Source organism: Sceloporus undulatus, chromosome 2, assembly GCF_019175285.1.
Source record: "Sceloporus undulatus isolate JIND9_A2432 ecotype Alabama chromosome 2, SceUnd_v1.1, whole genome shotgun sequence".
Classification (NCBI taxonomy): Eukaryota; Metazoa; Chordata; class Lepidosauria; order Squamata; family Phrynosomatidae; genus Sceloporus; species Sceloporus undulatus.
In genome coordinates, this window is record NC_056523.1 from 126,485,715 (window position 1) to 126,513,389 (window position 27,675).

The 27,675-nt window shown below is 43.1% G+C and overlaps 1 protein-coding gene across 14 annotated transcripts in view; it reads right to left on the reverse strand.

Annotated features, from left to right (window-relative positions):
* Positions 1–2,866: 2,866 nt before the first annotated feature.
* WIZ (WIZ zinc finger) overlaps positions 2,867–27,675 on the reverse strand; it is a 111,898-nt gene continuing 87,089 nt past the window's right edge. For 8 of the 14 annotated variants that reach the window (XM_042454625.1, XM_042454628.1, XM_042454624.1 and 5 more), the window contains 8 exons: positions 15,510–15,677; positions 13,177–13,683; positions 9,468–9,950; positions 7,578–8,111; positions 6,448–6,957; positions 5,351–5,836; positions 4,662–4,854; positions 2,867–4,320 (listed from right to left, as the gene is read on the reverse strand). In XM_042454625.1, coding sequence (XP_042310559.1) covers positions 4,164–4,320; positions 4,662–4,854; positions 5,351–5,836; positions 6,448–6,957; positions 7,578–8,111; positions 9,468–9,950; positions 13,177–13,683; positions 15,510–15,677 — 3,038 coding nt within the window. In that variant the 3' untranslated portion in view covers positions 2,867–4,163. The remainder of the gene's footprint in view (positions 4,321–4,661; positions 4,855–5,350; positions 5,837–6,447; positions 6,958–7,577; positions 8,112–9,467; positions 9,951–13,176; positions 13,684–15,509; positions 15,678–27,675) is intronic. The other 6 variants (XM_042454630.1, XM_042454629.1, XM_042454633.1 and 3 more) reach the window with 6 other exon arrangements.

Below are 27,675 nucleotides of genomic sequence, written 5' to 3' on the forward strand. Positions count from 1 at the left end.
GATTATAATCATATATGCTAACGTTTGTGTTTGGTAATTTATTTGACTTTTTCGACATATTACTGGAAAGCTCAGACTTAACTATTTCTGTACCACCAAAGGGCTCTTCACACCTGCCCTGACGCATGCCCCAACTCCACCCCCAAGGGCGCCGTGACACCATGCGCCGCTCCACATGGCACACAGTATAATGCCGCAATGCCAAGGGAGCGACGTATGGCCATGGTGCCGCAGCTATCACAGTCAGCTATCACGGCTCCTTTTTGCACCCGGGAAAGGCCAGATTTGAGCCGTGGTGTGTGGTTGCCGCAGCCCCAATGCAGCTAGGAAAGGGGTGGCGTCACAGTGTCCCTTAGGGGCTGTGTATACAACCCCCAAGTTATCAAAGCTGCCAAGTTATCAAAGATAATCAATAAACTGTATTACATGAAGCATTGTGCTAATGGAAACAAGCCTCTCTTTCACACATATTTATCATCTCAAATATAGTAATCATTGATAAAGATGTAAAAACACATTGTATTGATATGTATCAATTAAAATAGTAATTCCTAATATTTAAAAATAAACTTCTCAATAACCTGTGACAAAATCGCTTGCATTTTGACTCCCTTAATTTGAGTATGTTTGATATATCTCTCTTAAATGCAGATCCTCAGAGCTACCCAAAAGGACATGATAGTCTAACCTAGCCCCAGCAAAGCAGACCAAAATGAGCAAACATTTGTTTCTTGGTTTTATGTTTATCTTCCATTACACAGCTGCATAACTGTTACGACTGTTACAAAAACTTTGCCAATAGTGAATGCAAGACTTTCTGGATACAGACCACAATGAACATAGCACCAGAGAGTTTTCTTCTAGGACAGGTGAACTATATATTTTTCTCAACTACAGATATACTTCAGTTAATGAAGTAGATGTGTTTCAGGACATTACATGTTTTTAAAAAATGGTACCAGAGATGGAAATAACATGAAAACTGAGATAGGAAGAAACCCAGATAGGTTTCTGTTACACACACACACACACACACACACACAAAACAAAAAACCAATTTTTGGTGAACCTTTAGTCCAGGACTAACAATATGCACATATGAGATGTAATAAGGCCAGGAAAGCCTTGTATAAATAAACAAAAATGTTCTGAACATTGTAGAGATCACTAGGCTTCTTCCAAAATGTATCTAGGGATGACCTTTTTCTGTCACTAGTGTTCACCATTGTTGTGATTTCCATTTTGGTGGCCAAACTTATCCATCTTTGTTTTTTTCCCATAATCAGGCAGGCTTATCGCATTCCCCTTTTCTGTTTTGCTGTTCATGCATGCTCAGTAAGAGATTCAGGCAGCAGCTGCTGCTTACCTTTCCTGTTGTAACCAGACCCACAGAGCTACAGTACAGTGGTACCTCGGGATACGAAATACCCAGGTTACGAAATTTTCGGGATACGAAAAAATCCCATTGGAAATCATTGTTTCGGGTTACGAATGTTTTTTCGGGTTACGAAGAAAATTTTTCGTGCTTTTTTCGGCTTTTTCGCACGAAACGCGGCTTTTCCCCATTAGCGCCTATGGCAATTCGGCTTACGAAGGCTTTTCGGGTTACGAAAGCGGCCGCGGAACGAATTACTTTCGTAACCCGAGGCACCACTGTATCGGCTAGAATAAAATCACCATCCTTTCCCAACTCAAGCTTTACTGCATTCTTTACTGCAGACATGCTGCTGCAAATCAATACCAAAACTGTGTTTCTCCAGTCCTCCTTCACCATCACTGTATTAAAAAAATCCAGCTGGTTGGATGCAAAAAATAAAATATAAAATAAAAAAAATAAAAAAAATTCCTAAAAATAGTTTATTTTTGTCTGAGGCTTTGACTAAGGTATGCTAGTAATTTCATTTTATGTATCCTATGACGTTAAAAGTTTTATACTGAGAACAACCCTATAAGGTAGGTTAGACTGAGAACCTGACTCAAGGTAAATCAATTAAATTATTTATAGGGATTATGGGATTTGACCCCATCTACAATGTGTATTGAGCAAAGGAGGGGATATGCACACAGTTTATATAGTGGATGTTGGAGAAAGCTGTAGTTTTGAGGATGTCTGCTAAAAGCATTTAATTTTAAAATAAAGTGTCATATTAATATACTGTTCACGTGCATGCACACGCAAAATACTGTGTGTATTGATCTGTCCCCTCCCCTTAGGTTCAATACATAAATTCCAGGGTTTCTCTTAAAGTGGTAATTTCATGTGTTCTTCCTCATTAATATCTATTGCTTTCTTCTTCTCTGGCCACACGTGTCTCTTTGGAAAAAATAAAGAGCAAGGTGATAGGATACTGCTTCTTTATGCTGGGGCCATCTATGTTGTAGGCGTTTATGAAGGAAAGAAGTTGGATGTGGTGTCTTTTGATTTCATAATCTGTCTGCTGACAATGGATATTGTACATAAAACTGAAAATTATTTGAAACATCAGTTACAGAGGAAGAACTTGTACATGGAGAAAAATCTGACCACCTCCAATGATAGCCTTCAGTGATGTCATCACACTTTTATGAAAGGTAATCCTCATACTTAATTACTTTTATGGATTTGGTCTGGAATTTATTGTTAAATGAAATCCAAGAATACTCTCTTCTCCATGAAATTAAAACTAACTTTTATAAACATAGTTTTCACATGCTCACTTAGTAAGACATGCTTAAAAAGTAAGCGATAATGTTCAACTCAACGTATAGTGGGTAATAAAGGAAAGAGCTCGAAAGACTCTTAGATTTCTTTCTATAGAAGCCTCCATCTGCCCCACATTTATAAAGATGACCAGAAACCAAAGACTCAGGATTCTCCATTTTGTTTCCAGAACAGAAGTTTAATCTAATATACATATTCCTAGGTACAGTAATAACCAGAATATGCCCGTTGAAAAAGTTAAAAGGTAATTTTCTTACCAGGTTCTGTTCAGCCTGGATTCCAAATAAAAACAAATGTTTGTTACTTCTACACAAAACTAGAATTTAAAAAGTTGAGGTTCTATGAAGAGAGAGACTGGACAGCAACAGTAACCAAAACAGGAAAGCAGAAATTCCAAGAGAGTTTACTGTTGCTGATTTGGGAACTGCACTAAGGGCCTGCTAGAGCCCTTCCACCAAGAACTCCACAAGACCATACTCCCCTTAGCCTTTCATGTACTCTTGAAAAGGACTTGCTTATTCAGAGTTGGCTAAAAGGACACGTCACCACTGATTTCAAGCAGAGGTCATCTTTGGGATATCATGACCCATTCTTCATTTCAGGACTAAAAACAAGAAATGCAACATATTCCTCTGCCAAAATCTGACTGCCACAATATGGCAGAGCTGGATTTCCTAAATGAAGGGTCCCACATGAAATAGACAGGGATAACCAAGTGGCATCAGGAAGTGAGGAAGGGGGAAAATGTATATGGTCAAGAAATGTATGACTTCCCCATAACTGTTAATGGGACCAACCCCCAGTACACATAGTTGGGGGACATGAACATGCACAACAGGACCCAACATCTACAGAAACTAAAGACTTGTCACCTAAGGAGTCAAACATACATTAACTCTAAGGTCACATACAGAATCAACATCTTTCCCCATAGAGCAAAATAGCTCTGGATCGACCCTCCCATCATGCCTATGCTTGGCCTCACACAGATCCTCATGTTCACAACTTTCACTAGAACCTCATATTCATGACTCTCACCATCACATCGCTCACAGCCTGAACTGCAACAGAGCAAGTGCATGCTTCCTCCCTATAATGAGAGTGTGTCTTTGGAGAAACTTGCATTCACTGGAAGGATAAGGAAATTCTCATTTTACTTCACTTCACTTCTCCAGCTCTTTGCAGACAGAAAGCACGAGAGCAAACTCCAATCTGGAGTACCACTGCTGTCAATAAAGAGCATCCCCAATAGGAACAGCATGGTTCATTTAGTGCTTAAATGCTGGGGCTCTTCTCCCAACCTCCCAAAGTCCAGTCAGCCTACAGACACCTGGCCTCTGAAGTGAAGTTGTGGAATCCAGGTCAAATACCGCTTTCGGCCCTGTTTGTTAACCATTAATGCTGTTCATCTGGAAAAGGTAAGGGAGAAACCCTGGAATGCTTGTGCTTCCTAAGAGCTTTGCTACTGAGCCTCAGCTACAGGTGGTGCCACAGTCACATCGGTCCCATTTCGCAAGCCATCTGCCTTGGAGAAGTTAGTCTCCAAAATATGGCGCTGGAGGTGCCGTACCCATTCCTCCTGGATAGAGAGGGGGCCCTGGAACTCCACTTCGCAAAACCTGCACAAAGAGAACACAATACCTATTGGAATCCATTTGAAAAATGAATCATCTCAAAGTACACAGTGAAACTTTTTGAAATAACTTTACTCAGTCTGAAGCCCTCCAGATGTTTTAGATCCCAACTCCCATCACCACGGCCAATGGTGACCAACCAAGTGAGATGAAGCCCACAACATCTATAGAGTAGCAAGTATGGGGCAAGCCCATTTCTTGGCTTACCTCTAGAAGTCCTAGGACAAGTGGGACTATCTTGTGTAATATCAATGAAAACATACCACACAGAACCATCACAGATAGTACTATCTATTCAATGTTCACACCACAGGAATGGCACAAACCTGCATTTCAATGTGTAGATGTTGCCCACAAACCTAACCAAGGAAGTCTGTGGTGGCCTAGGAACCAAAGAGGGCACTGGTCTCACTCTAGGGGGTGGGTGGCGGACCTCTTCAACCTTCTGCTGCACATCACTGGACTCTTCTTCCCGAAGTGGAGGAGGCTCAATGGGTTTGGCCTGCCTTCGTTCAAATTCTAATGAACAGAAGAAATGATCATTTCAGAAGGGATGGTTGGGGACAGCAAACAGCACTGGCTGTAATAGAATGGAGTTGGGGGGGGGGGGGAAACCTCTTTGAAAATTATTGTGATTTGCAAAATAAAGGATGGAGAATGGAGAATTCTGGAAGTAGAAAGTCTAAAAGCCATGCAGGATCTTTCTGATGCAGTCTGCTTCTCCCAGAGTAGGGAAATGACAAGAAGCTTGCACATTTTTGAGGCCCTTATTAACTGTACAAAGATATTACATATTAATTAATAAGTGTTTTGGACTTTCTTTTATGGCCAACACAGCCGCTTAATTGCAGTAGTGAGAGATTTGGAAACAGTGGGAAAATGAGATCTGTTCCTGCATCCCTACCCAACCCCTACCGCCAAGGAAGCTAGTGTCTTCTCTACCAAGAAAGCCTCTTGACTGTTCAGCAAGCCTTGTGACGAGCCCTGGGCTGACAATTTGGAAGCAATGACTCACTGTTGATGTTATACTGCTGATGCTCCTCCACCTTTACCAGCGACAGAGGTGATGTGACTGCAGGCCGCTCACCACCACCGCCACCACCACCATCCACAGCTTTGCTGGCCTCAGTGGGCACCATCTCCCCACCTAGGCTTCTGCTTGCCAGTGAAGGGCTGCCTGCCTGCAGGCTCAGGGGAGCCCTCTTCCCAGAGACGTCATTGCCACGCATGTGAGAGGCACTGCGGAACTTCTTGGTGAAGGGCCGCCCACCTTGGATGTAGCTGCGATAGGCTCCGGCTTTCTGGGGACGATGCTTGATCCACTCACTCAAAGTCTCGATCGGGGAGCCGTTCACACACCATTCAGTCACTCCAAACTGTCTGAGATGTGCACGAGCATGGCTGGCCAGTGCCTTGCGGTTCTCAAAGTAGAGGCCACACAGTTCACAGCAGGCTTCGCTGGCTGGGAGCAGAAACGGCAGGGAGCTAAACTGAGCAAAATCTTCAGTAAAGAATGTAAGCAGAAGTTCAAGAGAGGAGCACTAGGTTTTATTTGCTCCATGACATTATTTCTGTTTCCCCGTAAAAAACTAACAAACTAGAATGCATCATTTGAAATTCCTAAAGCATCTCGGGCTTCATACATAAAACCCACAAGTAAATCCAACACCACAACCCCTCATGCATGCTGAATACCTTTGGTTACTTTGCAGATTTCAGCCTATGTTTGAAGGCATGAGTGTTTGCTCCATTTATTGACTTACCAGATGGTTAACTCTCCAAAGATAGTGAAATAACTCATTCTTACAGTTGGAAACTATGTAGAGGCCAAGCAAATTTATATCATGTAAAAAGGCAATGCAATGTGTTGCCTTCCTGCTGATGTTAGGCTTTGAAAGCATCCCCCTTTATGATGTTTGCTTGTATCTCCAAGACTGCAGTGAACTGCTTATGATTGGAAGTCCCCAGCTATACTAATGCAGCTCTCGCTTCATACCCAATCGCATCAGCTAGAAATTATCTCCATTAAGCAAGGAAAGGCCTTACAATAGAATACTAAGCTTTCTCTGGATCCCAGCCATACCCCTTTCCCCATTCTGAAGTAGCACTTACATGTATGAGTGGGCTTTTCATGCATATGCTTGGTTTTGAATGGCAATTCGGTCTGGATGTAAGTTTTCTGCTTCAACTCGCTGTGGCCGCTCAGCCGCTCATCTGACAGTGGACGCTTAGTGGAAAGTGGTGCCAAGAATCCCTCTTGTGATTTGAGTGGTGAGAGAGAGACCTCCCGACCAAGGTTTGGTTTTCCAGTCCTCCCGCCCAGCGGGGACAAGGCCATGGGATGCAGCATTTTCCCAGGGGATTTAGGATCAGGTCCTTCATCTCCAATGGGCTTTGAAAGCTCAATGCTCACTGTATTTGGCTCCTTCTTTATCAAGCACAGCTTGTTCTTTTTCTTTATAATTTCTCGTAGTGTGTCAATGGGAGAGCCGTTGACTGACCATTCCGTTACACCCATCTGGCGTAAGTGAGATCTGGCATGGCTGGAAAGTCCCTTTCGATTCTCAAAAAACTCACCACAAAACTCACACCGAATATCCCGCACAGGGTCAGCACGAGAAGCTGCAAGAGACAAAGGAAAGAAAATAATGAATATTCAACTTCTAAAAACAAGGGATATGCAGCTAAACATGCAATCCTCTCATAATGCTCTTTGCTATCTCTGTAGTACTTTTCAATATAACAAAATTAGGAATATTAATTACTTTAATATCTGATATACAGTACTGACTTCTTTAAAGCCATTCATTAAAGTTTAAGTCTATATTAATTCTAACCCTGCTGTTCTTGCCTGTATGCTATACACTTCACTAGCTCTAAGGTAGTTCAACACTTGGAGCTAAATGTATTTAATTGTTCTGCCTTTGCCATTTTGCCAACTAAAGGACTTGTCACTGTACTAAAGTATCACTTGCTTGAAATTTTAATCTCATATTTCACATGCAACCCATTCAATACAGTTCCCAGCTCTGCAAATCTGTAGCACATAGAAAAGTGCAAACATGGGGGAACACGTGCTAAGTTGTTGCAATGGCACCCCAGAGCCCTCTGCTTTTTCTTAGTAGAGAGAAGAAAGAAAAAAACAATCCTGCAGCTTGATTCCCAGATCTAAATCCCAATTTTGACATGCATCCTTGTCTATAACCAACTAAGTATGCCCTGGCCTTATTACCAATACTTACAGAGATTGAGTGGGGACATATCGTCTCGTGGTGACCAAGCTCTGTCGGACAGATGCGAATCATTGTGAAGTCCCCCAGACATCATTTCTCGCTTGATTTCCATGCGCAATTGGTCTTGTTTCAGCTTCTTGTGCAGAGATGAAGGAGAAGGAAGCCCCGAGAATATTTTTCTAGCAGTTGGGGGAGGGGAAGAGGTAGGTGAATGCCCCATGGGGCTCCCTGGCTGTTGTGCCTTCTTAAGGATTGCAGGCATATGACCTTCCCCTGGGCTTCGTGGCTCCAGAGAACTTCCAAGAACAGGTGGGCCAACTGATTTCTGACCCTGTGATGGGGAGCTGGAGGTACTACTCCGAGGCTGAGATCGCCGTTTCAGAATTTCTCTGAGTGTGTCAATGGGGGAGCCATTCACATACCACTCAGTCACTCCCATTTGTCTCAGATGTGACCTGGCATGACTGGAGAGCCCTTTCCGGTTCTCAAAATATTCACCGCAGAACTCACACCTGATGTCCCGCACAGGTTCTGCTCCAGAGGCTAAGAAGAAATATGGGAGAGGAGAGACAATCAATTACAGTGGTGTGGGGGACTATGAGTCAAAAAGCAGACTGTGACATGGACACCATCTAGACTGTTCCCCTACAAAGCAGTATGAAGCAAGCATATAGCATAAGGGTTTTACACAAGGCAAAGCTGATAGATATCTCAACAAGCATGACCAAAGGAAATAACCACCAACAATTCCTGTGAAGCATGAAATTTTGGGGAGGATATGGTCAAAGCAGGAAACACTGGAGACACAGACAAGAGATGGCGGAAAGCAGGCACTGCCAAATTTAAAAAAAAAAATGCAGAACATGGTTGATCTTATGATATTGTCTCTCTAGTGATGAGGCAGAACATAAGCTGTGCACTTTCCCTCCCACACAATTCCATCCAGGTTTTCAAGAAAGAAGTTCAAGGGTATGCCAAGGAATCCAACAGGAAGGTTAGATCTCCCCCATGACAGATATCCTACAGTCTCCATCAAATGATCTGAATTTGCCACCATACTTGGGAACCATGCAGACTCCTTTAGATAATACAAAACAGCCAGTGCAAAGGGGTGAAACACGCCATTCAATATGGGGTGCCCATGATTATCAAAGGGTTTTAAACCACCAGTAACTCTTTGACTGGTCTCCTCTACTCCTCCTGCACTCAGGGAGGGAAATAGCTGAAATCCCACCACCTTGGTGCAAATGTCTCCTCAATTCTTGGAATGGGAGACAGAATCAGTTTAAATCCCGCTGAACTTCTAAATAACAAAATGAGAAGGAATCTTTTCCTTATGACTGCTAAACTAATAAATGCCAAGGAAAAACACCTTAGTACTGAGCATTTCACCTGGTCTAGAAAATGCAGCAGAGTTCAACCAATGGCCACAAAAGGACTCTTTAAGATGGTATGTGCCTCCCTTCCAAGCTACAGTAAAAAAAAACCTTTCATCTTCAACAAATCTGTAGAATCACACTCCTTTTGGGATTCTTCTAACTGCATAGCAAACAAGCATGCAGCCTTTCCTAGCACAGTCTGGGAGATGCCATCCATTTGGAGCAAGGTGCAACATGGAATAACTGCCCAAATAGGGAAGACAACTTCAGTGTGTGCACAGTCCATTTGAAAAAACTGCATTGTAGACTTCAAGGGGGAAATGCTTTTCTGGAAAAGGAGAGTGGAGAGTATATGGACAAAATAGCCTGTTTCCCCACCCCTTCAGTGCTTCTCAGACAGGGAGCAGGAAATGGCAAGGGCCTGTATATCTAGGTGTACAGCTCCATGTCACATAAATAAGATCAGGAAAGAAGAGAGGAAAAGGAGGAGGGGATAAGAGCCAGTGCTGATAGAACCTACAGAGATTGAGTGGAGCCATCTCAGCATCTGATGCCCAGTATACACTGGAAGAAAGAACCTGTTTCCTTTGAAGATCAGCGACAGCTGACAGCCTGTGACCATTTGGCTTCAGTTTCTTGGATGGTGGAGGGGACTGAGGTGAGAGTACAGATGGCTGTTTGCCCAAAGGCCTTGGTGAGTGTGCTTGTTTCGTGCCTGTGGCAGGCGCTGCTGTAGCTGTGCTCTTTGGGCTGGGTCCATCAGAGCTCTCAGTCTCCCCTAACGATTCTCTCTCACTAGGGAGGAGAGAAGAAAGATGGCCTTTGAAGTCTTCGCTTTTGATGAGATCATTTAAAACATCAATAGGAGATCCTTTAGCATCTGGATCGCTCACTCCCAGGTGTCTCAGGTGGGCTCTAGCGTGACTTGACAGCCCCTTTCTGGTTTCAAACCAGGCACCACATAACTGGCAGTCATTTTCTCTGCCCGAGTCACTATCTACAGCTGCAGGGGAAAAAAACACATTGATCACAATAGATACGATCATGCAGAGAATGTCTCTCAAGCACCTGTTAACAAGCTGAAAAGGACCCTGAGCTAAAGGCCCAATTTGTTACTCCAGGAATGGTATGATCAAGTGGTTTCCCAAAAGCTTTTAGAAGCAACCCCAAAGGAAAGGCGTGTTATTCACCCACACGTTTGCTGCTGGCTTAACACTTAAGCAGACGTTCTCACAGAAGACTTGTTTTTAATCAGATTCCCTAGGTTACATTTGCAAACAAACAAACATTCTCTTTCTTGAAAACATGCTAAAACCGTTTTCATCAAGAACCTTTTCCATCCAAAACCACCAGGCATTTCAGGCATCTATAACTTTTGAGTACAGCAACATCAAAAGCTAGATACAGTGGTACCCCGGGATACGAATGCGCCGCCTTACGAAATTTCCGGGTTACAAAAAAAATCCATTGAAAAAAACTGTTCCGGGTTACGAAGGTTATTTCGGGTTACGAAAAAATTTTTGGTGCTTTTCGGCGCTTTTTCGCACAAAATCGCGGCTTTCGCTATTAGCGCCTATGGCTTTTTCAGCTTACGAAGATTTTCGGGTTACGAACGCGGCGGCGGAACGAATTAAATTCGTAACCCGGGGTTCCACTGTACAATGTCAGATGGCAGCAGTCTAGGATTTAGCAAAGCTACTAACAATGAACTAGGCCAAAAGCAAAAAAGCAAGATGGCAAAGTGACATGAGTAAAAAACACACACACACACGCACTCTCACGCAAACTTTCAATTTAAAAGATGCAAAGCATTTTGTGTTTTCATCTAGCATTCCATTCCATCAGGCTGACTACCTTCCACAACAGCAGACGGAAGCAAAAAAGAATATTTTCCAGTATGTACTCATTTCCCATAACTCTGTAGTTTCTAGAAATATATTTGATCCAGTTTAAGTTCTAGATTGGATTTCAAAATAAAGATGGACTGAAAAGGGCTTGACAGTGACTCTTTCACAACCACACCTTCCACAGTACACAAAATGTAATGTAACACATTAGCAAGAACTTGGTTGACACCAGGACTGAAAACTGGTAACTCAGTGAGTGCAGAACTGCTACTTCAGGAGCTTATTTTAGTTTATATAGACTTATGCCAGGTTCTACCACATGTACAACTAGATGCTTACTAATTTTCAAAAAACAATGTAAGCTATGTAGAAACAATTAAGTTACTGGTTATAAATCTCCAGAAAGGTATACAACTGTCTAGACAAAACACAGTTCAAGGAAGGTGTAGTCCAGTGATTCCCAAACTCTGGTCCTCCAGGTGCTTTGGACTTTCGCTCCCAGAAACCTCACCCATCTTGGCCAATGGCCAGGGATTCTGGGAGCAGAAGTCCAAAATACCTAGAAAACCAGAGTTTGGGAATCACTGGTGTAGCCAACCAAGTTTACAATGATTTCTAGATTATGAAATATAAAGCAAATAACCAAGCCTAGGAAAAGGGATGTATTGATAGTTAGATTATATCTCAAAATTGTTGAAATGATGCTTAGTTTCTTAGCAACCTTTATCTATGTATAAGTGAGGCAGAACTACAATATACTTAAGGCCACCAATGTTCAATTTAAAGACACTGTTTTACAAGAGTTGGTTATCCCAATAATACACTTTGATAGCAGCCAAGAGGACTTGGAAATTGTGCTTTTGAATGGTTAGATAGCCAGATGAAAGGTATATGCAATTTAGCCACAGGGGGGATAGGTCAGGGTGTCACAAAAAAGTTCTCTATAACCAAGGCTGCTGCCAGAACAGAGAGGGGACTATAAATACAAGGGTGCAATTCACAAATTCAGTCAAGCCCACCAATACAATTCCCTCTCTTTATACTCCTACTTACCTCTACATCTAGACAGAGAAGTGAGAACTCACTACTCCTTCATCAGCAGCAATTGCAGAGAAACTTAAAAGGAATGAATCAGTGTAGAGGTATTGGTTTCCTGTGATTTCCTTCCCATGCAATGGGACAGTGTGCAAGACTGAAGTAGGGGCACTGGATAGCTTAGAGCACTTCTGCCACTTTTCAGAGAACACAGCTGAACAGCATTGCTGAACAGAACTATCTCAAAATATGAGAGCTCAAAAGCACCATTGCTGTGTTAGTCAAACTAAGAAGCTCCAATATTAGTTGCAAGTCTACAACTACTGATGGCCCTGACAAGGAAGGTACACAGTAACATGCACATTTGCAATGCAGAAAAAGCAATAATTGGGCATGCACCAACACTGTAAAAATAATGCCATTTGACAGCAATTTAACTGCCGTGGCTTCTTCCTACAGAATCCTGAGACGAAGTTTTGTGAGGCACCAGCACTCTTTGGCAAGGAAGGTTATAGATCCTGTTAAACTGTAAACCCCAAGATTCCACAGGATGGAGCTACAGCACTTGAAAGAGACATCAAACTGCATTATTTCTACAGTGTAGATGTATCCTCAGCAGTAGAAATTGCCTCAAGCTGGGAAGCACTGATTCTAAAATACCACACAGGAGTGCTTTCAAATGACTAGATATCCTCAGAAATCTAGACAGTATCTTAGCTTTTTATTCTTATAACAATTTGCTTCAGTCAGGACTTGTCTGAGGAAACAGATGGTATTTATGGTTGCCGCCACTTAAGTGAAAAAAAATACTTCTGCTTTCCAACATAGTCTCTGAGCACAAATCAGAAAGACACATGCAGAGAGGCTCTAATGAATCTCCGAGGAGTAATACAAATATGACTGACTCTTCCAGCGATAAGTTGGGGAAGGAATGCATTGAGCTGAACAAAACTGGGGAACAGAGGTCTCTTAGATGAGTTTCCTAGGAATTTTCAAATGAGCAAATTCTACTTATATGGCTTGGAAAAGAACTCCCTCTCACCAACTCCAAAGAGCCATGTTGATAAACTCAGCAATTCTTCTAGAAACAGAACGAAACCCTTTTGCTGTGGATCAAACATATCCAATATGTCTCTTATGCCCTTCCTTTACTGTGAGGTACACAAGATGGAATGTGTGAAAGAAGCAGCCTGTCCACAACCAACAGGTATAAAATATATCTTGTTGGTATGCAACCCTGAACTGTTTCACTCTACACGGTAATGCAAAACACAAGAGTTCCCTGAAGCAGCAAATGGCAAGCCAGCTCTCTTGTTTGCAAGCAGCATCAGCATCAAACAGACTCACTTAGATTTAAGGGGCCTTCTTCCTCCGGCTGCGGCCACTGTGCTTTAGGAGAACTCTGCAGAGGGCTCAGCGGTAGCTTGGGGCTTTTGTCTTCGGGGTTCTTTGGCAGAGGAGAACCAGGCAAAGCAGGTGCCACTTTCTTGAGTATGGGAGATCCTGGCTGGGAAACATTCTTGGGGGTGAAACCTGGAGGGGATTTGATTGCTTTGTTTACAGGTGGCTCCTGAGGCCGTTCTGGAGCTTTGCTGAGAGGCAGTAGTGTTGGCCGTGTGGACCCTGCAGTCCCTTCTTTGGGAGAAGCAGATTTTTTGCTAATACTTGGAGAGATGGGGCCGCTGTCCACTTTGCCCTTCTGCTTCATCAGTTCATACAGTAAGTCGATGGGAGCTCCACTGCTCTCAGATTCAGCCACACCAAGCTGACGTAAGTGAGAACGGGCATGACTGGACAGGCCTTTGCGTGTCTCGAAGCAGGTGCCACAGACCTCACATGTTGTGAGGTTTGGTGCTGGAAAGAGGAGAGTGACTTATTGAGACAAGGTTAAGCTGAACCCACATTGTCTTTGCTACCAGTCTGTAGACCAGCGGTGTACACCATGTTATCTTGATTGGGCCCCTCTGATGGTATCAACCAACCAGGTATCACAAATGCAGTCTTGGACTTGCCAAACACACATATATACTTCCAGTCTATTTAGCAAGGGCTGAATTCACTAATTACTAGGGTAGGTGTAAGAGGACACTTAGTAGCTAAATTGCTTTACATTAAAAAAAACAACATCAATCTTAATTACTAGTCCACCATGCAACTACTACTCTGAAACATATTCACATACAAAATTACTTTTATACTAGCTAAAGTACTCAAATCCACAGGGTAACACTTTTAGCCTTCTTCTTAACAATACTGTAATTCAAATGTTCAAGCGTATTTCAAATATGATCACCCATCACTGCTACCTAAATGTATGCAAGTAGTAAATCTATCTCAACGGAGGAAAGGGAAGGAGGGCTACTTCAACTCTGATATGGCTCCTCCTTGGCCTGAACCATTTCCATTCTATTTAGTCATAAAAAAACAAAACCAACTGTCTAACTTTAAGACCTGTTACCTGAGTTCACTTGTTTTCCACCCCCCTCCTCACCCTTTTTCCTTTTGTGTTGTGTCTTTTAGGTGTGTGGGCAGAAATCATCTTGTTTTTATTGATTTTTGTGCATTGATCTTGGAACCTTGGAGTGAGGGGAAATGCTTGAAATAAATAAACACCATCACCACTACCTGTAGTGATCTCAAAAGCTGAAATCAAAAAGAAGTAATGTTTTCTTAGTTTCAGGAGCAAATACAATTTCAACTCAGAAATTAATTAATATTTAAAATTAATATTAACTGCGACAGATCTCAGTACCTAAATGACATAATAAACAACAGAAAAAAGCCCCCATTTCTACCAAAAATGGTCCACACTGCTGCTAGCAGAACATATTTGCAGAAGAGTCTATTCACTATTTATTGGCTGTTTGACTGCTGTCCTTCATTACACATAAAACTTTTGAATGATTTTTAAAGCAACAAACTGCATGGAAAACACTGTAGTATTTTATTGTTACACAGCATACACAACATACTGATAAGAAACTCTTTTGGTAGATAAGAGGTGGGCAACATGCAGCTCACACAACTTCTCACTCAGTTTTATAACCCTTCCTGCAATACTGGTGCTAAATTTGGTGACATCAATAAAAAATAAACTTTAAAAATAGTTTTACTACATGTCTGCTTTAATAGATGGGCAAGGGCAGTATCTTGTTTTAAAGCAAGTTCATGTTCCCAATAAGGGTTGTGCTTTCTATGCCTTTTTATTTCAAAAAGAAATGCACTTCTGTGGATGAAGATGCCAGCCACAGATGCTGGCGAAACGTGAGGAATAAACTCTTCTATAACATGGCCACATAGCCTGAAAAACCCACAAAAAACAATGGACGCCGGCCATGAAAGCCGTCGACTTCACCGAAATGCACTTCTTTAAAAAGAGGCCTTTGCTACCACATTGCCCAAAGCTGTCCACCCTATAGTAGACTTCTAGTATTTAATCAAAGTAAACATTTCACACAAAACTTTGTGGACATTTTAATGTGAATAATTTTTTGCTAGCCTGCAAATTCTTTCACCAGCTGGCAGAGGAACATCAAAAGGAATGACAACACCTTCATGAAGTAGGTTGAAAGAAAAGACCTGCATTGTAAAGCAGTTAAGAAAATTTTCCAAAGACTTTCACAAAAACTGCTACCATATGCACACACAGTACTCAGCAGAAACCCAAACAAGATACTCACTTTTGGAATCTTGAGAGTCTGTCTTGCTACTGGAAAGTTCAGGAGATAATGAACCCCCTATTCTATTTGGAATTTGGTCTAATGACCCAGCCAGAGAACTCTTCTTCTGGAGGGGTGGTGACCCCATCTCCGCAGTAACCATGTCCTCTTCCTCTTCAGAAGCCATAACTATAGAAAGACAGAAGGAAATATGTAGCTTTAGTTGGAAATCAGAAAATTAACAATGACAAGAGGTTAAGTCTAATGCAAATTATTCACTGGTTTGACAATGCCACTTAATAAAAACAAAAGCTTATCCTGATCATCACAAGTAAAAGTAGATTAACAGCACAATTCAGTGTATATGTATACCTACTCAGAAAAAAGTCCCACTTAATTCAAACAACCTTACTTTCAAGTAAATACATACAAGAATGTAGCCTGAGTAACTTAAAATCTGACATCATCCGGCCTGGAGGGAGTGATAAGGCAGGTCCAACTCCATCAGGCCTAGCCAGAGCAAGGAAAAAAGCAGGTCCAACTCCATCAGGCCTAGCCAGAGCAAGAAGAAAGGCTCTCCCTCCACTCCATCTGCCATGGTCCAGCCTCAGAGGGAGAGAAGACCCACTGGACTTGATCCCCTCCCCTTCGCCTTTTGTGTCATGTCTTTTTAGATTGTAAGCCTGAGGACAAGGTACCATCTAATTAAAAGTAATAATAATTGTAAGCTGCTCTGAGAGCCTTTAAGGCTGAAGGGTGGGGTATAAATACAGTAAATAGATAAATATATAAATAAATAAAAATCCACAACATCTAGCATAAATGAAACACTAAATATATGATATTTGCACTAAGCCTTTGCTTTTTGTTTAAGGATGGAAGCATGCAGTAGAAAAGCACTGAATAAGAAAGAATATTCACACTGAAAGAGATTTTTAAAATCTTGGGCAAGAACTAAAGATTAAATCAACAACACAGAAGTAATCAAACCATGCTATTCCTCTGGGCTGGCAACAAACAATACATAAAGTCTGTAGGAAGATACTAAATGAATGCATGGACAAAAATCACCACAGCAGTACAGAATCTAGATTTTAATCTCAAAAAAACTACAATAGGTCAATCTGCCTTCCTGGATAAGAGATTCATCAGATGAGCCAAGCAGATCCTACACAAAGGCAATCAAAACCATCAAATCAGTTTTCCCACACATACACTATTACTTACTTCTGAGTTAGATCAGCCTCTCTCAACCTTTTTATCCTGGAGAAACCCTTGAAATAAGTTTCAGGTCTTAGGGAACCCTTGCATAAAATTATTCTATTTACAGCTCAAAAAAAGTTTAGCTTTTTCAATCATGATCTCTCACAGAAGTCCCAGTGACCTCTTAAAAAACCTTGAGGTAGATGCCATATTTTTCAGTCTTCATGTTCGTAGACCATTCCTTATTTGTAGCAAAAAGCAACACAATGTGTAGCATTTAGAGTGCTGTTATGCATGCAAGAACTCAGCACAAATGTAGGGAGATCTCTGTACTGATAATTACAATGATTATGCACGAAGCATGTCAATATTTTCTATAATACATTGGAAATAATTCTCCCAGAGAAGAATGTTTTGCAAAGCTATTCATTATAAGGAGACAAGCAAAGGCTATATACTAAAATTCAAGATGCAACATTTTAAGAAAGGTATTTAGCCAAAAACTGGTGAGAAGTATCTACAAGAACACAGTCCTAAGCACCCTTACCTGGGAGAGTGGCAGAGACCAAGGTTCAAATCTCCACTGAGTGATGAAGCTCAATGTGTGACCCTGGGCCAATTACTATCTCTCAGCACTTTGGGAGGAAAGAACAGAGGAGGCAGGAGAGTCTTATGTACTGTATATAATGCATAAGTCTAGAAATTTTAGTCAAAAAATTGACCCCAAAAAACTGAGTCGACTTATCTACGGGTCAATGTATGTATTATACTTTAACTCTTATTTAAAAAGGAGTCTTTCTCCAGGGAAAGTCAAGAGTGTAATCTGTCCTGAAAGCACCGATCCTTCTCTACTTTCTTATCCATCCAGCCTTTAGTGTGAGCACAAAGTTACACCTGCTGGAATTTTTAAAGTTCTTTGGCATTGTTTCCTGTGCTTCATCTTTTATATCCTTGTTACATGCCTCTAAATTTTACCCTCAACTTACCCATGGGTCATATAAAAATCCATAATTTTGGCCCCAAAACCTGTCCTCAACTTATACACAAGGTCGACTTATAGTCGAGTACATACGGTATGCCAAAGTGAGCAACCTAAAGGCAAGATTTAATTGTAATAAACAGGTGCATGTGTATATATTACTTATAGTGAGTTCCTTCTGTATCAGCATACATAGGCTCACACAACTCAAATCAGGATAGGGGAGAGATGAACTGAGCAAGAAGTCCTTTTCTATATAATTCTAATTCCAACTCTTGTTTATTGGCCTAATTTGTTATAATTCAAGGATAGCTATATTGGCCATATAAATGACATACAACCACAAAATACAAACAGAAAGGTGAGATAATATAACAAGATGGGGGTGGGGGAAGAGAAACACTTTGTTCAGCTCTTATTTTGCATAGAACACTCATGAGTTTTAAAGACTGACATTAACCAATCTACAGAATAACCAGACCCAAAAAGCACCTTATGTTTAAGCTTAAAACCATAACACTAATTCGTTGTTGTTCTCCTTTAATAATAATAAAATAAAGAATAATTTGTTTTATTTATATACTGCTATTCCAAAGATCATAGCGGTGAACAGCAAGTAAGCTAATTAGCAAGTAAGCTAATTTGCCCCCAACAGTCTGGGTACTCATTTTAGCGACCTCGGAAGGATGCAAGCCTGAGTCGAGCTTGGGCCCTTTTGCTGGTCTTGAACTCGCAACCTTGTGGTTATATTATTTCCAACGTCTGGAGACCTTAAGGTGACCCTATAATGGGGCTTTCTTGTCAAGATGTGTTCAGAGAGGGTTTGCCTTTGCTGTTCTCTGAGGCTGAGACAATGTGATTTGGCCAAGGTCACCCAGTGGGTTTTCAAAGCCAAGTGGAGATTTGAACTCTGGCCTCCAGATTCATAGTCCAATACTCAAACCACTACACTTCACTGGCTCTCTACAGCACAAGAGTGTGTGCATGTACCTTTAGGTTGTCTGTTGACATGCCCCATGAATTTCAGTTTCCTTAGGTAAGGAATTCTCAAGAGGATGTTCTGTCAGTCCATTCCTCTGAAATATAGGCCTGTTACAGACTGCCTAAATAAAACTGCTTCAGGTCTCTTTGGAGGTATGCTATTTAAATGATGCAAGGGTCCTAAGAGTCCGGAGGTCGCGCCAAAGCCACACTCCATTCCTAAGCACTGGAGTGCAGCTTTGGTGCAGCTTCTGGATTCTTAGGATTCATGTATCATTTAAACAGCATACCTCCAAAGAGACCCAAAGCAGCTTTATTTTGGCAGTCTGTAACAGGCCATAGCCTACAGCAACAGGTATTTATTGGTGGTCTGCCATCCTGGTACTAACCAGGGCTATTCTTGCTTAGTTTCCAAGCTCAGACAGAATCGTGTGTGTGCCATAAGGGTATTTACCATTCTACATGTATTTTTCAGAGCATTACCAAACATTTTGGTTTAATTTGACTTTAGACTACATTGTGGTCAGAAGGAAGCATGGTGTTTGATTTTGAATAATGTCTACAGTCCGCATAAGGAATAGTATGTTTTGTTTTGTTTTAGCAGAGGGGATTATCAATCTTAGAAGTAGTTTAAAATGAGAGAAAGTGAAGTGGAAGCTACTCTCAAATCACTTGGGGAAAATAACAACTCATCAAGAACAGAGGGCATATGCATACAACTATTTCAAGCTATAGAAATGGCATCCATCCAAATTTTAAGAATTTTAAGAATACAGTGGTACCTCGGGATACGAAATACCCAGGTTACGAAATTTCCGGGATACGAAAAAATCCCATAGGAAATAATTGTTCCGGGTTACGAATGTTTTTTCAGGTTACGAAAAAAATTTTGGTGCTTTTTTCGGCTTTTTCGCACGGAATCGCGGCTTTTCCCCATTAGCGCCTATGGCATTTCGGCTTACGAAGGCTTTTCGGGTTACGAAAGCGGCCGCGTTACGAATTAATTTCGTAACCCGAGGAAGCACTGTATACATTCTAACTGCTGCCTCCAAAAGGAGACACCAAGGACTGCAGTATTCATTATGCAAGCAAAGTAATTCTCCAAATAGTATAGCAAAACCTTTTACTACATGTGGATCACAGCATGCTAGATGTCCAAGCTGAGTTCAGAAAAGGAAGATGCACTAAAGATCATATTGCAAACATACATTACAGTAATGTAGTACACCAAAGAAATTCAGAGGAAAATCAGCCAGTGTTTCATTGTTGTGTGCCTTCAGGTTGTCTCTGGCTTATAGTGAACCAAAGGCATCCCTATCATGGATTTTCATGACAAGATTCATTCAGAGGAGATTTTGCCTTTGAGGCTGAGATAACGTGACTTGCTAGGGTCACCCAGTGAGTTTCCACAGCCAAGCAGTGCTTCACAGATTATAGCAAAACTCTGACTGCATAGATCGTGAAAAACCAAGGATCACTAAAAGAAATGGGTGTGTGACATTTGATTGTCCTGATGTATAATCTATACTGCTGTCAAGACACAACATGAAGAAACAGAGTACTGTAGTTTTCAACTGGCAAGGGCATGCAAACCAAAGGGCATTTTGTCTCTTTAATTTATATGGAGAACATATTATACAGAAAGTGAGACTAAACTGAAAAGGATGGAAGTTATGAAAACTGGAGGAAAGAAAATCAATAATTGAAAATATGTAGATTGCACCATATTACTAGCAGAAAGAAAACATTGACTCGATTTGACTAGTGATGAAATTTAAGAAAGTATAAAATCAGGGTTATAGTTGAACATGAAGGAAACAAAAATAACCACCACAGAAAACTGACACAGATTTACAATGAGATAAAGAAGCCCCCAAAACTGTTAAGACTTTTTTTAAAAAATAACTTGCTCAGTCATCAATCAAAATGGAAACTGTAGTCACAAAATAAGACGACTAAAGGGTGAAACAGGCTGCCTTGTTGGATTGGGGCTGCGACAACTACTCTACATGTTGTGTCCTGATCCGGCCGCAGAAAGCCACTTCTTTTTGCGCTGGGGAGAATGTGCCTTTGCCAACCACCACGGCCAACCTTTTCCTGATGTTCTTTGGCACACATGTGAAAACGCTGCGCCAAAGAAGGGGCGTGACGTCGCCTGCCGTGCGGCCAGGCAGTCCCCACGCCCCACTCCTCCCAAGGCCAGTCTGTTGAGGCCTCAGGTCTTGGCAGGCAGCCATGAAGAAACTTGATAAGATCTTCAAGTGTGAAGATATATCACTAGATGGCAAAGTCACAATCATCTATGCCACCGTATTTCCAATGTCTATGTCTGTGTGATAGCTAGACCCTAAAGAAAGCTGATGGGGGGGATCAGCTCACTTGAATTATAGTGCTGAGAATCCTATGGAGCCCAGGGCCTGAACTCTCCCTAGAAGCCAAGGGGACCATGGCTGCAATGTGGGATGAAGTGATTCACTGCGACTCCGTAAAAGGGAAGGCAGATGGGAAAGGGACCCAGTCAAGAAAGCCATGGCCCTGAGATGGCAGCACCTGGGCTCTCTGACTGGTAGGGCTGTCCTAGGAGTAAGTCAGATTGACAGCAAGTGACAGCCAAGAAGCAAAGCGACAGGGCAAAAGGCCAGCTGCTCAATGATGAAGCCCGATCCCTGGGCGGCAAAGGGACAAAGCAGCACTCCGGCTGCAGCCGACGCAGCTGAACTCCCACTAGGCGCCAAAGCGACTGAGCCGCCTGCCGTCCTTGCGCGACTCCTCCGCGGCCCCGAGGCGCCCCCGGGGCAAGGCCTGCCACTGCCCCTGCCCCTGCCCCTGCCCTGCCTTGCCCAAGGCCGAAGGGGGCCCTTCGCCTTCCCTCTCGGGCCGGGGCCCTGGGGCTGCCCTCCCGCCTAACAGCCCAGAAGCGCCGGACCTCTCCTCCGCGAGGCCCCAGGGGCCTTTCCGGAGAAGCCGGCCGCTCTCCCGCTCGCGCTGCCAGCAGCAGGAGAAGCGCTGGCCAAAGGCCTCGGGTGCTGGAGGCCACGTCGGGGCGGCTGAGAAGGGCGCCTGGCCGCCGCGAGGGAAGCGGAGGGGGCCCCTGGGGCCCTGACAGGGAGGAAGGAAGGAAGGAAGGAAGGAAGGGGTCCCGGAGGGCGCCTCTTTCTGCCTTCAGGGAGGGCCACCCGCCAGGAGGGAGCCCAGGTGCCCCGGGGACGGACGGACGGACGAGCGGGCGGGCGACCGGCAGCCCGCCCACCCTCCGGACCCTGCGTCCCAGCCCAGGCCCCGCCTTACCGGCCTCGGGAGGCGGCCCCGCGACGCCCTCGTCCTCCTCGCCGTTGCCCTGAGGCCTCGCCGCCGCGGCTTTTGTGGCTTTGGGCTGCGGGGGGTTGGAGGCCGCCATCTTGGCTCCAGCAGCACATGCGGGGCGGGCGGCAGCCAGGCCCCGAGCCGAGCGCCGAGCAGACAGCAGCACAGCTCCGCCCGCCCTCCCGCCCGCCAGGCGGCGCAGCACAGCCCAGGGACGCCCCGCCACCGGCGCCGGCGCAGCAGCAGCACGCGCGGCCCAGGCGGAGGCGGCGGAGGCGGCAGCCCCACAGCGATCCGGGAGACAGAGAGGGAGGGAGGGAGGGAGGGAAGAGGCCCAGGCAGGACCACCCCAGCGCCGAACCACAGATAGTCGGCGCGCCTCTCGAGGCAGACAGAGTGGGCGCTTTGGGCGCCAGCCTCCGGCAGACCAGAGCAGTAGAGCGCCGACCTCTTCCCTGGAAGCCCTGGCCTAGACTCTCTCAAGCCAGAAGTCACGTGACTCCCTCGCCTCCTCCTCCTCCTCCTCCTCAGGGGAAGGAGGCAAGGGAAAACCCCGCTCGCTGGACGCACACGGCCCAGGAAGCCCCCTGGCAGCCTCCCCTGGACCCAGAAAGGACTCCAAGGCACACAACAACAGCAGCAGCAGCAGGCAGAAAGGCTACACAAGCGGTTCGGGCAAAGCAGGGCCAGGGCAAAACCTGCTGAGATTTCCCAGGCCTGGTGGAACACTTGGTTCCAGTCACTGAAAGAAAGCAGGGAGCTGACGGCTGCCAACCTCTTTCGTTGGCCTCAGAGGGGCTGCAGCAGGGGCTCTTATGGAAATAGCAAACACACCTTCGGTGCAAAGGCAGTACTTCTGCAAGAGCCTTCCGGAAGGCTAGCAGCCACAAAGTCTAACTTTCTCTTCACATTTCTCTTTCCACATCTACCAAACCACTTACTTAACCCAAGAGACAGCTGCAGAATCACTCCCCTGCATTGGAAGGAAGTTGGACTTCTCATAGCTGCCAACTGCATTGATACATTACTTGAATGGTAATTTCTTCTCCTGATCCAATACCAGGCAAACTAACACACAGTATTCATCTGGACACATATTTTGAGACATATCACAGATGTTTCAGAGGAAGAAACTGGCAAAACCACCCCCAAATATTCATTGCCTAAGAAAATCCTATGAAATTCATACAGACATTGTAAATTGACAGGCGACTGAAAGGCACATACACACACATCACTAGCACCTTATAAAAACCTCCATTATGGCTGAGTAAGGAAACTAGGGCCCATACAGACAGGCCAAAATGAAGCTGCTTCAGGGCACTTTGGAGGTATGCTGTTTAAGTGATGCGTGTGTCCTAAGCGTCCGGAAGCCACATCAAAGCCATGATCCAGTCCTGAGGACTGGAGTGCAGCTTCGGCGCAGCTTCCGGACTCTTAGGATGCATGCATCATTGAAACAGCATACCTCCAAAGTGCCCTGAAGCAGCTTCCTTTTGGCCTGTCTGTATGGGCCCTATGTTTCCTCAAATGATAATCAGATTTGACACATGTGGGAATCTCTCACAGCATTTGAACTGATGGCTTTTTCTCCCAGTTGAAAGTACATTTTCATGAAAACATAAAAGTTATCTTTTTAAAAGAATCTAATCCTCTCTTGATTCTCTGTTTCAGTTGCACCTCTTTTAATAAAGGCTGCATCCACACTGGAGAAATAACCCAGTTAACTCTTTCTCTGGCTCTGGCTCAAGGCTATAGAATTCTGGGAGTTAGAGTTGGTTGTGTAGACAAAGAGTTAAAGCGGTGCCAAACCGGGTTATTTCTCCAGTGTTGATGCAGCCAAAGTCTTCTTGGAGAATTGAGAAGCATAAGGAAATTCAACTTTGAATTCATACTCAAGTGCACCCAAAATACAATCACTTTTTCATTAACACAGAATGAATAAAACTGCCTTGTGGGGCTTGGGGCTCAGAGCAAATTTTAAAAAAACTTTTAATGATTAAAAGTGAGTATTTGTTTTAATCAGTACAAAAGTGCTTGAATTGTATCTTTTAAAGTTTCCTGTCCCCATCATTTATTTTCCTCTCCTCTCAGCTATCTAGTCTTCTTTCACAGATTTCCCCCCTGCCACATAACCTTGGTGCCAAACCCAAAGGGTAGAGTGGCCTCTGCCTTCTGTATCATCAACTGAGAACAACAACATCTCACAAAACGTAGGCCTGTGACTCAAACATCATCCCTTTTTTCTTTTTCCTGTATGATTTTTTAACACCTTGGCCTGATAAAGAAGCCAGTGGAGCTTCAAAATATTGCATGACATATTTTGTGCATTTTGGTTGTCTCTATAAAGTTATCACTGTTTCGTGAATTTGGGGTGTTATTGTATATTGCTGTATGGCTACCCCAGGCATGTTTTCCATGTACCTGTAATATTATGAACACCATCCCTACATTCCCTGCACAAGAGCCCCCCTACCCCCAGTTCTCTTCTCCACACCACCAGTAGATTTATACAGCTGCAGATTAGAGAGATCTTTTTCAGGATATATACATAAAGTGTATATATTTGAACAGCCTTGCTGTGTTAGTCAAAGGCTTTCATGGCCAGCATCCATGGTTTTTTTATGGGTATTGTTTTTGCATGTGTATTGTTCTGTGCTGATGGCAGGCCTCAGGCTGGAAGGCTAATGTAAAAGAGGATTAGTGTCTGCTAATTGGTGAGCATTATCTGCTGGGAAAGCCTGTGACTCTGAATGGTTTCCCATTTGCATTTGCTGAGTCCTTATTTTGCTATTCCTCAGGACTGGTAGCCAAATTTTGTTCACTTTAAGGGTTTCTTCTTTCCAGTTGAAATTATCCAGATGTTTGTGGATCTCAATGGCTTCCCTGTGCATCCTGACATGGTAGTGGTTGGCCTGGTCCAGGATTTTAGTCTCCCAGCCTGAGGCCAGCCATCAGCACAGAACAATACACATGCAAATCACTCCTGCATTCCCAGGCTCACACAGTATATATACACCCAATTTTTCCAGGCAAAGCATTCTCTGAAGATGCCAGCCACAAATGCTGGCGAAACGTCAGGAAGAAACTCTGCTAGAACATGGCCACATAGCCCAAAAAACCCACAAAAAACCTTGCTGTGTTAACTCTCTAGTTTTTCTGCCTTTCCCATTCAACACTGCATTTCAACCAAGAATATGAATATAAAAAAGCAGTATTGCCTTTACTTGAAATACTTCCTTTCCCAGTGCACCATTATTTGAAGTACAATCTTCCCAGAGATACTCTGTAATGGATTTAGCTTATTAGTATTGAGTAGCTGTAATTATCTAAGGATTCTGGTGTTGCATTGCAAGAATGAACCAAAAAAGGTAAAATATGTCTGTCCTTTTATTTCTCACAACTCTCTTGATAGACTGGAAGTTAAGGCCCTCTGTATGACTGGAAAGTTGGAGTTCAGATTCCACTTGATGTACAGGAAAGCTAGAAGATAAAATAGAAAATAACTAAGGTGTATGTGTATGTGTTTTTAACTCTGTCCCACATCCCTCAAGCAGAGCCCATATTAGAATCTTCAGATTTCATACTAGTTTGAAACCCAGTCATCTACATGTGCAGCATATACAGAACATCTGAAGAAAAATCTTCCAAAGGTATCTTTGAAGGGATGGAAGCTCCCAGTAGAGGAATAAGAAAACATAGCAAAGAAATTCCATCTTCCAACACTTTCCCATAGGCGTGGAAAAAATTACAGAAGGTGAGTGGAGCAAAGTACAACCATGCCATTTTCACATTTCTGTCACATAAGTGATATAGAACAGGAAGGAAAATGTTGATAATTCGACAACAAAGGTGATTCCAAAGGTTGAGATGGAATCTACTCTTCTATTGCACATATTATCAAGGGTTTATAACATACATAATATGATAAAGTCCTTTCCTGGCTGCTGTCCTGAGTCTTAAATTATTATTTTACTTCAAGGTTTTAAAAAGTCAGTCACTGAGCAAGTGCTACATTTCTGAATTTGGCTATTCTTACTAGAACACTTCTGACTGTCTGATTTCAGGAGCCCTCGTGGTGCAGTGGTTTAAATACTGTACCTGTACTGCTGCCACTCACTCAAAACCATAAGGTTGTGAGTTCAATACCAGCAAAAGGGCTCAAGCTCAACTCAGGGTTTCATCCTTCTGAGGTTGCTAAAATGAGTACCCAGATTGTTGGGGGCAATTAGCTTACACTTTGTAAACTGCTTAGGGAGTGCTTAAGTGCACTGATAAGCGATATAGAAATGTACTTGCTATTGCTATTGCTATTCATTAATATTTAATGTTTAGTACCCTTATAAATTTTGTACTCTTTTAATTGGGTTTAGAATACATTTGTATCAAAATTTGTGTATTCAACATTATGCTTTAATGGTATGCTGATTGTAACTAAAGATTGGCTTGATTTAGAAGCATTTGGTTATTATGGAGAGTATTCCCTGCCTAATAATAATAAGAAGAAGAAACCCTGTTGAATTCATGGGGTCACCATAAGTTGACAGGTGACTTGAAAGCACATACACATACCCCAGTACTACTCAGGCTGTTGAAAATAGAAGAAGCGATGCAGTGAAGGGCTATAGCCTCAAATAACTTAAAGTGGTGATATAGCAATATCCCCACCACCACTCCCTTCTCCTTTTGTGTCGTGTCTTTTTAGATTGTAAGCCTGAGGGCAGGGAACCGTCCAATTAAAAAGATTGTATGTACAGCGCTGTGTAAATTTACAGCGCTTTATAAATAAAGGTTAATAATAATAATAATGGCGGGTTACAGACCGCCGAAAAGCAGTGCTGTGCCGCCGCCGCCGCCGGTTGCTGCATCCAGGAACCGCAGCAGCCAAACCACACGGTTCCCAGACGCAGCGAAGAAGAAGCGCCAAAATGGCGCTTCTTCTTGCACCCCGGATGGGACGCCGCGAGGCACTACTCGCGCACTCACAGCGTCACATCTGGAGCGTGACGCGTGGACGATATGTTCTGGCACACTAAAGAGGACAATCCCCACCCCAATTTCAGAAAGGGAAAAAGAGAAGGCCCACACAAAAGGTCAGTGAGCACTTTATCTCCAGATTTAGAATGACTTGGCTAATACAAAAGGAGATTTTGCATAAAAACATTCAGAAATCTAATTCACTAACTCTCTGTGCTCTATTTAAGAGCAATAAGCATAAAAAAAAACCCAGTGCCATTCAAGGGGTATCCCAAGAGAATACTCTAAGGAGCACACCAAAGTCCAAGAAACAAGCAACCAAGAACCATCATGAAATGTCACAGAAATTTTGGAGGGGTTATTTGCAACAAAGAAAACCTCACAGAAGCCATAAGAGGCTCAATATTCTGGTGGAATATATTTTGAAACCCATTACATCCGATCTATGCTCTTCTTTGTCTCCTAAGCCTGTTAGTGCCTTCTCTCAAGAACCACTCTGGGACATACACCCCTTTATCAAGGTCTGAATTGAAAATCTACTTTCCTCTCAAACTCGTTTCCTAATGTCTCTTACATTGGTGACATTGATGAGTTTTTTTCCACAGATGTTTTGCTGACTAGCAAGTCTCATAACTACAGAATTACAACAAGAGAGGAAACATCAGATTGTATCAGATGATAAAGCAAAAAATCAACATATCACGCCTTGAAAACTGAGATCCATGCACCCTTCTGTGGTTACAG